This window comes from Lepisosteus platostomus, chromosome 19, assembly GCF_059453375.1.
Source record: "Lepisosteus platostomus isolate fLepPlt1 chromosome 19, fLepPlt1.hap1, whole genome shotgun sequence".
Classification (NCBI taxonomy): domain Eukaryota; kingdom Metazoa; phylum Chordata; class Actinopteri; order Semionotiformes; family Lepisosteidae; genus Lepisosteus; species Lepisosteus platostomus.
Genome location: NC_142629.1, coordinates 15,532,432 through 15,546,379, shown reverse-complemented (window position 1 = coordinate 15,546,379; position 13,948 = coordinate 15,532,432). Strand labels below are relative to the sequence as shown.

The window sequence follows — 13,948 nt, the reverse complement described above, 5'->3', positions numbered from 1 at the left end:
AGACGAACAGTGCCCAAGAATGACTAAAACAATGGACTTAGATCATTTGCAATACTTCTCAAACACAACCGTATTTTTCAAACACAACAGTAAACACTTCAATCAGAGCCTCACTGTGGGCCACAGCACTAAGAACTATTTAGTGCCCTTCTTTAAAAAAGAAAAAAAATTAACTAGCATCAGGGATTTAACTATGCATACTGAAAGGTCTTTGTGATACTTTGCAACCTGTTGCATTGTTTTCTAAAGAAAAAATGAACTATTCAATTTCATGTGCTGGGAAATGTGAAAGACAACTGAACCAAACACTGAACGTGCCGATTAAAACTGTAGTCCGGAGCTCCTGAATATTGCACACTTGTGCAGTTTTTTAGAACAGCACAGAAGTGGGAAGTCAAATCACCTGCTGGTTAAACTTCATTAAACTTCTAAAAACTAACAATATAGAAGTATCACAGTAGTTACTCTCAAAAGCAACTCAGAGATTCTCAGTACTCTAAAGCACTTTCATAAAGCTGTAATATCTCATTGCCTTTGTATATCCAGCTGGGTTTAAAAAAACTGCCAATTTGTTAGTTTTGCAAAATCTCAAAAGATCCCAAATGTCTTGAGTTTTTAAAAGTTTCGTTTTTAACAAAGATCTCATGACAGAAACTTTAGCCTTTTGCTTTCATGAAATGAACTGAGGTTTGCACAGGACTTGTTAGAGTGAGTGGCATGTCTCCTACGCACCTGTTATAAGCATCTGGTGTGCAGGTTTACAAGCTCGTCTTGGTACTAACACGGTTATTTACAACTCTTACAACTCTTAGGAAAACCCTTGCAAAAAACATTAAGTAATTTTTAAACCTTCAAATGTTACCTTTGTTTCCATCCTTTTGCTTTTTGACTATGATTTGAATGAATGCTCTGTAGTGGTCTCAATTTGTTTTGTTAAAATTGAGCATTCGTTGTTGTTTTGAGTGATTCAGCTGAGCCATCTGTGGTTATTTAGAGCAGATGGATCTGTAACAGGCTAATAACATTAGCATTTAGTTCAGCAACTTTATGTTTCAAATTGTAATTCAGCACTATATTTAAGTAATCAATACAAACCTGTTATATGGACACTTTTGCAGGCATAATATGTCTAACTTTTTTCTTAACTTGACATCTTTAATACATTTGTAATGTTTTGGTCGATATCAGCTTTTTCTATGACATATTTAAGATTTTGTTGCCAGGATCTGAAATAATATTATGTTTTGCAGGCTGCTAAACCTTTTACTTGAGCACAATATGTCAGAAAAGCAGCCTAGCTCTTAAAACCTTTAAGAGTAACTTGGACTCTTTAAGATACAATTGTTGTTACTGATTTGCAAGATTTATTTAATAAAACACAGCATGCGGACGAATGTAGCTCACTATAACATTTTTAAAGCTTCAAGACCTTATGGTACATAATCTGCTTTTTACGGATATTTTTTCATGATTCAATTTCCTGAAAACCTACATCTTGGTTATGGCTTGCCAAGCCAGACGTTTTGCAACTATGTAAATTTTCCAAGCCAAGTAGAAATTATGCACAGATGAACACAATTTATGTTTGTTAGCAATAATCTCAACAAAATAAGCATGAAAGGTAAGGCTGAAGAAAATATTAAGAACTGTGGCTAACTCTGGATACCTCTTTCCAAAGCAGTTTTGTCAGAGAACAGCTAGTTCTGCTTGATGCACACAGGTTCAGAGGATATCTGACAGGAATAAACACTGAAATCAGTGCAAGGAAAAGATGTGATCATTACCAGCATCTCACTGTGATCAATATCCTTGTTTTTCCTATTTTTGCCCCGTTTTGTGTGAGACATTTCGGCATAAAACAGCCAGAATACTGTATTATCAGAAAAACAAGTGGCGAAGTGAGAATGTGAAGTCCAAACTTCCTGATGTGATGTGTGGTCCTGTGAAGAGCCACTGTAGTACTACCCCACCCTTCGCAAACATGACTACATTTATATGGAATCTTAACGTTCCATGTGAAACAATGAATCATGTTAAATGAGGTATATGATGCAAGTAATAAATACATTTATGAAAGACTGAGTGGGGAAAGGGATCCTTTATGTTGTAGATAAATAAGTGACAGCCTTCCTCGGAATGGATTAAACAAATCTCTCTTCTCATTAAAATAAGCCTTCTCAATGAACTTTCCTTCATTTCAAGAAATAATGCATGCCTTTCTTGCAAATATTGAGGAACTGAAAACTTTTGCAAGATGAGGGTATATTATAATTCCTTACAGTTATATAATGGGGACTCCCCTCCACCACCACCACCAATGTGCAGCCCCACCTGGATGATGCGACAGCAGCCATAGCGCACACAGTACGCTCACCGATTAGGAAGATCATTGGTCCCAGTACAGATGCTTGTGGTAATTCACCAAATACATCACCCTATTTTATCTGTTTGGCTGTAGTATGTAGCCAATGTGATCAAGCATCTCATCCAGCCATTTCATGAAAGAAGCCAGTTTCCACACATTTTCTATTAACCAGATCTGAGTCCAAACAGGTTTTCCTGAAAGACTCCCACCAGTAATTTGAAAAGCCATCTAATGAAGAACTTCATCAAAAGTCTTTTGATAGGTTCTGCACATATCCATTGTTGTTGCATATTCAAAGAATGTTTCTAAATCCCTGTTGAACAGGATATAACTTCCATGTAGGTGACTCTTTAGTTTAGTACTAATAATTGTTTCCACAACCTTATACGCAATGAAAGTCCAAACTTTTGGTTTAGAATGACTTGTTTCATTTTTGTCACCCTTCTTTTGGATTTGGACTACATTAGCAATTTTCCAGCCCATAGGTATTACCTGTCTTGAGAAACTGTTGGAAGAGTTACACCAATTGTTTCCGAATTACACCTGGTTTCCCTGAGTACAATTGGTAAGATCCTGTCTGGCCTTGGGGAGGTGTGTATCAGACAAGAAGTTTGATAAGCACAGTATGAAAGGCTTATGGTATCGAAAAACCTCCATGTGCACTGCAATCACAGGGCGCAAACCTAACTAAAACGCTAAGAGCTGACCTGAAGGGAGTTCTGAACAAGGTTTTCCTTTCCACCTGCTGGTAATCTCTGTCCAGAAACCTTCCACCCGGCTATCGCCGCTGTAACAGGAAGTCAGCACAAAGAAAGATATTCAAAGCACCATCAAACACCCGAACAAATGGAAGAAGTGAAATTATGGGGAAAAGCACCAGAGGTGCAGCCAAAATCCATTTAAACAAAAGGAAGTGTGAGAGACATCGGCTCAGGGAGATATTAAGAGTCTTCCGTCTTCATTAAAAACATAATGCCTGCTGTCTTTGCGTATGTTCCTCGTTACCCATGGGATAGCCTCACTGCATCACTCAACACAAATAACAGCCCTCTCTGTGGATTAATGCAATTACCCCAGCCTTACTCCAGAACAGGTGCTCCGTCACGGTCAGAAGACGGGACACTGGAGTCCAGCCTTTGATCATCTGTCTCTGACTGACTCCAACAAGGAAGGATTACGCACTGAATGAAATGCCAACACGCAAGCTTCCATCCGTGTGCTGATGTCAAAATACTTTGCATGTCCCTCGTCTTGTTTTGTTTTTGCTTCCTCCACTGTTTTTTTGAGATTCAGGTATTCAGAAAAGAAACCAAAATCCAGAAAAGGCAAAGACTGAAATTTTCAACCATGCAAGGTCTGAACAAAGCCAAACATCTCATCCCTCCCCCGTGACAGACAAAAATATTCAGATGGGAATTTCATTATTGAGAGCGCTGCATGCTGTCTGAGGCTTTGGACCGCAGACAAAACCAAACGAGCGCTGTTACAGTCAGACATCTCTGGATGATCCTCCCTCTCTGTGGATCTGAATACAGAAAAAGCTTTTTCATCACACACTATAAGTCATTTTATATCACTACACTGAAGAAGTAATAATACCGAAAGACGTAACTCACATACTGACACAATACACCTTTCGTCCTCTGCAATTTATCCAAAATGGGCAGATGTCCAAGACATCTGTCATCACTGTGTTACTCATCTTCTTCATACACCAACTGAAAGCACATAACAACCTATTTCCCCATAGATTAAAAAATAAATAAATAGAAACAAGGGAATCTGTAAAGGCAGATTATCCGTTGTTATAATAATGTATCATTGTGATAACCTAAAAAAGACTAACATTTGCTGTAGGTTATTCTAACATTTGTTCCATACATATTAATCAAGTCTAAAAAATGCAAACTCCCCATGACCTTAAAATTTGTTATGGATCTAAGTCATTTTTTTACTTAACATTTGCTGTGCAAAATCACATTCATGAAACATGTAAATGCAGTGTGAGGGTCACCTGACGGACCGGAATATGAAAATAACAGCTAAAAAACACCAATGGGGACTTTATAGGGTTCTATCACAAAATTGTAACATTAGGATTTTTATTAGAAAATTATGAATAAAACCTTGCAAATGTGTGTGTTTCTGATATATCTGTTCAGTGCAGTTTATTCTATATTTTTAAAACTGAAACAGAATGACACATTGAATATGCACACCACACAGAATGCATAAAGTGACAGAATACATGTTTTGTTCATCTGATAACTTCACTAACTCAAGCCAATGTCTTACCACATACTAAAAATAGAGTAAACATACAGTAGAGAATATGAAAATTACAACACTACACTTCATTAAGCAAATCAAACTGCCAGTAGTTGCCCGTTTTGTTTTTTGTTTTTAGTCCTTAGTCTTTAAATACTGTACTTAATACCTTTTTGTTACGTGTATTCTAATTGCTTTGAATCTTAAGGAAATAAACTTTGGTTTTTATAGTTGCATTAATAAATGTACACTATGTTATCCAAGCCCCATATAGCCTTAATTGAAAAAACACTGAGGGCAATGTAGAAACCCTGTTTGGCTGACAACAGAACAAAGTTGGAGTCCCAGCCATAGAAACCATAAAAAAAAACAGACAAACTGTCTAACTTTTTTTTTGTATGATAAAATGTCGATCTCGGTTTGGAACAGTAAAATTAAAAATAAAGTGCCAACAAAGAGAACTGCACACAGGCAGCTACTGTGCATGGACAAATGACAATCGGGAACAAAGGTATTTCTCGGAAGCTCAGAGGGCTCGAAAGGCTCGGCAGTCGCCGATGAAGCCCTGCACATCCCAATTCAATCTCTCAGGGGATTCCCTGAAGACACGCTTTTGGGATTTATTTGGGGATTTTCTGAGCCGATATCCTCCCCGTTAACACGTTTTAATAATAATAATTGCTTACATTTATATAGCGCTTTTCTGGACACTCCACTCAAAGCGCTGTACAGGTGATGGGGACTCCCCTCCACCACCACCAGAATTCCAGATTTTAGCAGAACCAGTTTTAGCAGAACTCCAGATTCTTCAGTTGCTGAAAGAATCAAAAGTTTAAAAACCCCTTGCTAAACGAGTTCAGTCTGGGAGAGGAGATGACACCTGGGTAAAAGAACGTCAAAAGGACATGTGCAAAGAGTGAAGGGGTCTCAGAACGAGGTGCTTGGACGCCCTCTGCAAGATATCTTCTTTACTGAACCTATAATGAGAAGGCAGGTCAGTCTCCCTGGGTATTCCCTGCTGGCTATGATACACAAGCTGTATTATACAGATGAGTAACTTTTATATTTCAACATCTTTTACTGATTTCAGAGACACTGGTAAGTTCCTGGCAGACATTCCCTCTGGCGACAGAAAATAACTCCCTCTTAGGCCAATTAGGTCTCCAGTAGTGGGAATATTTTTGAAAGGCATATGTGGGATGGATGAATCCATATGGAAAGCAGCTTTGCGGAGCCGTCAATTAGTAACAAGTGACTTTTTTTTCATCTCTGCTTCAACTAACAATCAAGTAACAAGAAATAAAACCGACTGGCTCAAGTTGTCGTCCGCATATGTTTTTAGCTCAGTGTGTGCCACAAGGCTGGTGCAGTATTTCAGTTTCATTTGCTCACCACAGATAAACGAAATGCCCAAGAGGTAAACAAATCAATAGCTTCTCCTTGGTGCAAGACGGAGTGAATCAATTTGTTTCATGAAAAGCAGAACTGACATTTAATTAACAACGCTTCTTTGATCGAAGCTACAAATTCATAGCAGGGTAACCCCCCTCCCACCAAAGCCAACCACAAATTATTTTTTAGGAATTACCAAATAAACATCATCCAAAGAAATACTGTGCAAAACCTTGAAAAACGGATACCTAATACTGTTCACCCTTACTTAGTTCCAACTCTATCTTGGAAGCACACTGAGCTTGCAGCTCACTGCAAGTCCTTCACACCTACAGTTAATGTCTCAAACAGGTTGCTGCTTTGTTTCAGTTGGGTCACATGATTATGAAAAACAGGGAAGCAACTCCATGATGAGAAACCCCAGCCGGATGAGGATTTAAACTTCATACGAGAACACAAACGTAAAAGTTCAGGATCGCTGAGGACTTGGCCAATATCCTCATCTGATTTCCTCTCTTGTCACTTCATAAATTGAAGCTCCCCTACGCTGTACATTTTACATTTTAGAAACTGTAGAGTAAAAAGGTAATTGCACAGCAATCCTGCCATGAAATACTAAGGGTAGACAGTATTTTGCAGTCTTTTATAATGACCAGAAAGCCACGCGATTTCCTTCATCATCAACATTAAATTAATTCTTAATGACATTCTTTACTACCCTTTTGTAACTTTCAATTTTAAAAACCAGGATCATTCTTAGCACAGAATTACTAACAACAGCTCCTTAGGGGCGCCTTTCTTCTTCACTCCCATCTGCATTCGTGCTCTTTCTTTTTTCTTAGCGGTGCATCGTGTATTAAAGATACAATCGGAAATTTAAACTCATATTACCCCTCGCTGATCTAGTCACAAAGTTTGATTGCTTTTTGGGGATCAAAACTGACACAGCCCCGAGTCTGACCAGGTCTCTGTGAACTTCAAGTACTCAGCTGACGTCTGGCTTCTCATCACAGCTCCGACGGCCCAATCCCAATCTGACGTCTTCCCAGGTCGGCACGCCCAAGAGGCAGCTACTCACCGCTCCAAGCATGATGCGAAAGATAAGCCACCGAAGGGCCCATATGACAATACGGGAGGGTGGGCTGTCATGGGGCACTTGCCGTAGGCTCCACAGCGGGCACAAGAAAATACCCAGGAATCCCGTTTCAAGTAACTGACTCTCCCAACCTGGAAATGAAAAATACAATTGCTGTAGCAACCTGAATGAATGCCTTTGGAAGACCTTTAGACAGGATCAGCTTCGATTTAGCACCCCCCCAATCCCACCCCCAGAACATTTTTGTTTCTGGAACAAACACAGTATCGAGGAGAAATAATCTTAAATCAGTTTGGTCCTAAAGGTAAAAGATACTAGTGTACCAAAGAAAAAACACCATCATAATACTGTCTTAAAAGCTAATATGGCCCCTTACCATCTTAACAGCCCACCATAAGGATAAGACTCATATTTGTGCATCATTTATGCAAGACATAGTGCTGCTCAAAGGGAAACGTTAACGCAAGCACTGTTCATAATACAGTGTACAACACATATCACCATGTTAGTTTTCCTTCAAAAGCCAGTATCTGCCAACATAAGATGTTAGTTTTGAGTTCAGGTTGGACTGAATATCCAGCATTAGCTAGAGGTGGTGGCATTTGCCCGTCTTTGGGATTAGATTGGGGCCAGGACTGCATTATCACCTTGTTGATCCCAAAACGGTGCAGGTACCATGATACAGCCACACCCAAGACAACCAGACGGAACATGAGCCATTAGGGACTTGAAATCTTGTCACACACGCTGATAGTGATTTAATCAGAGGACATGACACTACATTTTGAAACCACAACTCAGAGAAGTGCCGTGTACTGTCTTCTCTCTGCAAAACATAGGCAATTAAACTTTACCTGACTGCAGGATGACCTCCTCATCATTTAAGAGCGATGTCTACGATTAATACATGCGTTTAAAAATGCCGAAGGCAATATACATGTAAAAGTATGATTCTACACTCCTCGTTCTTATAATAATCATTTAGTTTGACGTCTAATATATACATTTTACCCTGTACATAAATGTGGTTTAATTGTTTAATATTCTGTTTAAATCTGGCACTATATTAAAAAGTGCAGTGAACCACATTCTTCTCTTTTAAATTACTATACGTCAATTAGGTGTTATCATTAAATTGCGAAGTATAAGTATTGCATATGCAACAAAAACAAATTGTATTTCATTTTTCCCATCGTAGGCTTTCTTCCAAACACTGAAATGCTCAGAGACTTGTGATCTTAAAGGAGTCCCTCACCCCTCCAAATGGCGAGGAAAAGCTCATTTCTCTAATCTAACTCGTGATGTGTTAGAGCTTCAGGACATGCATTTAACAGAGTGTTACCTCACCAGAAGCTATGGTGTTTGGGTCTACTCAGTGTTGTGCTTGGTCTTTTGTTAAGGCTGCTTTTTTCACAGGAGACACCTCTGCATACAAACACACGTCTAATTTGACATTGGTCTCAGGAAACAGATTTTTTTTTCCAATCTGAGACTATAAAGTAACAAAGTTTTATGACATCACATCAAATTCACAAGCACATTAGTAGCAATGGGCTAGCACAAAGAAAAAAAATGCAAATAACAGCTTTTGCATTTGACTTTGCATTCAAAATATCCTGGTTGATTATTACTGCAGGAAAGGAGAAGTTACAGGAAAAAGGGAGAGCAGAGGTGTTTTGAATAATCAAATCCACGCTGTTTTCACCAAGGCTTATCTTTTAAAAACGTACCATAGGCTAGAAAATTTGTCAATGCAAACTACTCTAGCTGACACAATCCTTATCGGCGCATATGTTTTTGAGCAAAAGCACAAGTGAGGAAATGGAGCGCACTGGCCTGACAGTTATTTCATGCAGGAGCGTGCTGCCAAACTTCCTCTTACTGTTTCAGCACTTACAAACGCTTCAAAAAAAAAAAGAGAGCCTTAACAAACCGTTTGGTCATTTCACGGCAATGGAAAAATAAAACTGCAGTATAGCAGGCTCTGGAACTGGCTGGGTTCCAACAAGCTCAATTTCACATTATTCCAGCGGAGAAATGTAAAAATGCGCAACACTCTTCGCCCCCACACAGCGTGTTTCGGATATCTGAAAATAATCCCAATCCTAATCTGGTGAGAGGGGAAGGTTTGAAGACTCCCTTCACTCTTAAAAGAGCATCAGGAGCTGCATCAAATGACAGCTGGTGAGCTATAAAGACCGGACCCTATGGCAATGTACAAACTTGACACTTTATTTCCATGTATCAGCACAAGTTACTTTACGAAAAAGCATCAAAGATGCTGCACTTCTAGGGGAACTGCAGCCCCAATTTCTCAGACCTGATATTACATCTTGCTAACAAAATAAATGCAGCGAAGGTATTGCAAAATTTTAGAAATTCCAAATCAAGCACAAAACCATTTACTTTGAAGATGCACTGCACGGCCGCTAATGTTGTCACAAATCGCTGGTCCTGCCTCAGGTGAGAGCGAGAGTTTGCAGAAATTGCGATAGAAACTGGCCCTTCCTGCTTACGAGTCACCGTAATGACCAATGTAATGCGATATACGAGCAAAAAAGCACAGGTTGTGCGACAGAAATTTCACCGCAGAAATGTTCCAACGCGATCTGCATGCACAGTTAACAAGTAAGTATTATTTGACTGGAAGACGAGACCAATATTTCTCTTGGATTAAAAGAAATGTATTCACAAGCCTGCTTGTTTACAGTGTCACAGGGCTGTTTCACTCGAAAGTGTTGTTGCCTTGTTCTGAATCGCAGAATGCGGCACTCGGCATACCTGGAAATGTCTATTTTCTGATGTAAATCGGAGGTTTTACATGTTACCGTGTACATTTTACTTTCATTGCGATTTGAAATGCTCTCAATAAATTCCAATTCTTTCTAACCCTGAAATATAAAAATAGCTTTACAGTTTCCCTTTAACCAGAACACAAGCTTCCTACAGTTAAACAGCCGTGGCAGGCTATGCTGCTGTGCAAGCGTAAGTCATTTAAACCACAGACTAGGAAACACTGGTAAGTTATTTTTCTTACATAAAACCAAACATCAAATACAGCCTGTGACAGGTTAATTGCAAAATCCTGCTGTGTTACTTCCATTGACGTAGACCGAGAAACAGGTAAGCAAGGAGTTCACCACTGCAGGAGGAGGAAAGTTACAAATAGCTCAAACAAAGATTAGATGGTAACAGAAGTAGCACGTTTTGCATCCCCCCCAGTTCCAAATTTTAAACCAGCCAGCTGGGAAGAAGCTGTTGTATTAAAGAAAAGTAGTAGGGACCACTGGCGCATGAGCAAATACAGAAGTTAGGGGCTGGTCAAAAGCAATAAACCAGAGAGCGAGAGACCGAATATTTCTAAAATCAAAGATGAAGAAAAAACCACTCCGCCCCTGCTACCATTTTACTCCCACATGAAAGACGGGTTAATATGCGTATTGGTCCTGGTGGACCCGAATGGAGTGGGCATCGTTCATCAATATCTGAAAACGTGCTGATGGATTACAAAGGTCTGATTAAGGGCGATTTATAAAACTTGGGTGATAGCTGGCCAAACATCAGGGAGCTAATTTAAACACAGGCCTTCTCTATTAGCCCAACGCAGCTGAGATGGCATGTTCAGCAGTTCTTTTGAATTTGAATAATGTGATATATTTCCTCCACAACCACTGGCACGACTCCTGTGGATTTTCCCTGTCTCTCCACCCTTCGAAACATGTAGGAAGACTGGAATTTTGTGGAGTGGAGACACTGACAGCTCTACAACACTTTTGGCAAAGCTTCGTTTCCGTGGATAAGCCTTTTACATAATTCTTGTGGAGAGAATAATAAACTGCCCTTTGCAAACACATTTTGAAAAAGCTAAATTCCAAATTGAGAAAAACCTAAACTTTTGGGCTAAAAGTCCCCAGCTGCCTTCTTGTTTTTAAAGCTAGCCTTTGGCAAGAACTCCGTGAACCTGCAGCAATGTGATAGTTATGCATATCATTAGATAGCGCTGATAACCAGTGTCACCTACACAAGAACGCCTCTGTTGTTGAGCTTTTCATATGGAAATCACACTCCCTTTCTGCGGTCGAAAGCATTGAGCCTTTCATTTTCTGAATTGCTGCATAAAATGCAGACTGAAATACAAATTGAGATGGTTTTTAGGTCTATGGAGGTGGGTGAAAAAACACCTTTTTTAACCTAAAATGACTAGAAAATTCACATTTGACTCATTTATTCTTTAATATCTCCAGGATATAAAACAGTATAGTATACGTGCACAGTACACGCAATTCAATTCTCAAATTCCAGCACTCGGGAGAAGCTGAAGGGAATCACCGTGGGGTGTGCTCTAGAAACAACAGATTTCGATCTCAAAGGTAAAATACGACGCATCTTATCGCATCTTCTCTTTCCTACACAATGGCCCAACAATCAGCCCTGAACTTCACTGTTACTACAAAACTGTACTTTTTTCACAAACCAATATTCTTTTCAGTATTCTACTTAACAAGTTTTGAAAATTTCAAGATGTACAAAAACTAAGCAACAAAAACAGCAGCCAATGAGCAAAAAGGCCAAACTTGCTTATGCCTTTTTACAGTTTTCATGTTGAGAGAAGAAGTCAAATTCTGCTATATAAATTATAACAAAATGATTAGATGTATAAAACAATCAGGAAAAAGTACAAAGCTCAGTTTTTTGCATTTAAGGATATATACACTGGAAATAGCAATCCAGAGCACATTCATATTTATAGGGTCTTTGAACTTGAAGGACATTCTCTCCATCGGGACATTCTTTGCTGTGAATATTAGCAGATGTTGACTGGAACTTTTGAATATTAATCAAATAGCTAGAAATAATTAATAAAATAGAACACCCCAAAGTGGCAAATTTGTTACGGGCCCCTCTAAATAGAAATGATACAACTCCCAGCTTTATGCAAGTCTCATGTCATGATTAATAAATGATCTCTAAAAGTTTTCTTTAAAATTCTTTCAAACAAATAATGCCAGGATTCCAAACACTACGGTGTCCCGCATCGCCACCCATGAATAATTGACACTCTATGATGGTTTCAATTTGCTTTTTTCTTTGTTCACATTCTGAAATGTGTACGTTTGACAAGTCACGTTCCTCTGTCAGTTGGTCAGCTGCAGGTGTATGCGGCGCATTAGAAACACGTTTCTTTAGCAGACTTTGAACAGACAGTATAGTCGAGCCCACGTGAAAGCTGACATCCTGGATGGGTTGCACTGGACACACCAAGGGCACATCAGATAAGCACCTGTAGCTCTTTATACAGAGACTATCCTGCAGGCTTCCTCTTTCTTTGCATGGGCTTCTTGCATGAAAACTCACATACTGCTGTCAGAACTCAAACACTTTTGGTACGAGATACTATTTCAGTATAATACCTTCCTCTATATCAACTTTATCTAGCCATATATTCAAAATAATGAAAATAATGGGAAGAACAGGTGCAATCAGCTTTCTAAGGCTTTGAGAAAATGTTGCGGTTTAAAACGGAATACAGCCTTAGTTGGTTTGCAGTAAATTTCTGTTGCTTTTCAAAAGATGGTCACTAAAAAAAGTAGAAAACAGAGGTTCTGAGTAATTTAGTGCTTTGTTGAATGCTAAAAAGTTTTCCTTTGTGCCAGCAACTAAAAATCCTGGGAGACATATTAACCAACCTGAAAACTACATATTGATACTACCAGCAGTTGCAGAAATTACCAGAGCAAGTGAAACCAACTATTCATCAGTTACGGATCAGACATACATGAGGGTACTACAAAATAATACCGAGGCTTGTGTCTCCGTCCCTCTGCTGTATCTGGGGTCACAGCCTCCGTTTTTTTAGAATTCAGTCAAACCCCTTATGAAGGACAGAAACAGGAGAATAATCCTGTTAATAATACCTATGCAACTGAACAAAAAACCTACTGTTTCACAAATCCAAACTTGGGATAAATGAGCATTTTGTCTAGCTAAAAGGAGGATGTTAGCAAAATATACTGTAGAATCAAAAAAAGACCAATTCAAATTCAGCATCTTAGGTAGAGGTTGTATAAGTGTCCTACTTAGTTTACACTATATGAAAAATAAACTATTTCAAGTGATTTCTCTAATCCCTTAAATCTGCAACTAATGTATGTAGTTTCACAAGGCTTGTTAGCTTTATAATGTGAAGTTGTTTAGGAATACGAATCATGAATATAGCAGGATGCTTCAACATGAATTAGCTAGGCACAAGATCGCATAGTGTCTTACTGAAAGTACTCTAACAAAATAATCAAAATGGGTCAATTTTCCCCTTGTAGCCATTCCTTGTGTGACCTTAAAGGATTTTAAGACTATTGGAAAATTTGAACAAAAACTGAGAAACATAAAAACACCACCAAAACAGAAACAAATAAAAACCAACAGCCAAACAAAGAACAAAAATCTCAACCTCGCCTTTTTAAAGATTTCTTGTTAAAATAAATTTGAAATCTATTACAGAAGTATTCCGAACGATTGCATGACTAAGATCTACAATACTACTATGCATACAATAAGTTTCTGATACAGCCAAACTTTCAAATGCAAGTTGAATCTCTATCAAATTGGACTTTGAAGAAAAACCGATAGTCCACAAAAATAATATTGAATTCAACAGATACCAAAATGCTTTTTATACTGTTGCAAAGACTTTCCAAAAGAGCATTTCCAATTCTGAGCCTTTGTGTTTCATTGGCTGCTAAGTTGAAATATTTAAATAGTTATTTTGATATCCATGCAATCTGTAGCTCATACTGACGTTTGAATCTAAAGTGACACATATTATTCAC

At 38.6% G+C, this 13,948-nt stretch overlaps 1 protein-coding gene across 7 annotated transcripts in view; it reads right to left on the bottom strand.

Moving 5' to 3' along the window:
- lmf1 (lipase maturation factor 1) overlaps positions 1-13,948 on the bottom strand; it is a 100,857-nt gene that overhangs the window by 57,203 nt on the left and 29,706 nt on the right. For 4 of the 7 annotated variants that reach the window (XM_088613141.1, XM_088613147.1, XM_088613142.1 and 1 more), the window contains one exon: positions 7,104-7,252. The exons of 1 other annotated variant lie outside the window; for it this stretch is intronic. In XM_088613141.1, coding sequence (XP_088469267.1) covers positions 7,104-7,115 — 12 coding nt within the window. In that variant the 5' untranslated portion in view covers positions 7,116-7,252. Of the gene's footprint in view, positions 1-7,103; positions 7,253-9,527; positions 9,654-12,920; positions 12,994-13,948 lie in introns of those variants that run through there. 2 more of the 7 variants (XM_088613143.1, XM_088613144.1) reach the window with 2 other exon arrangements.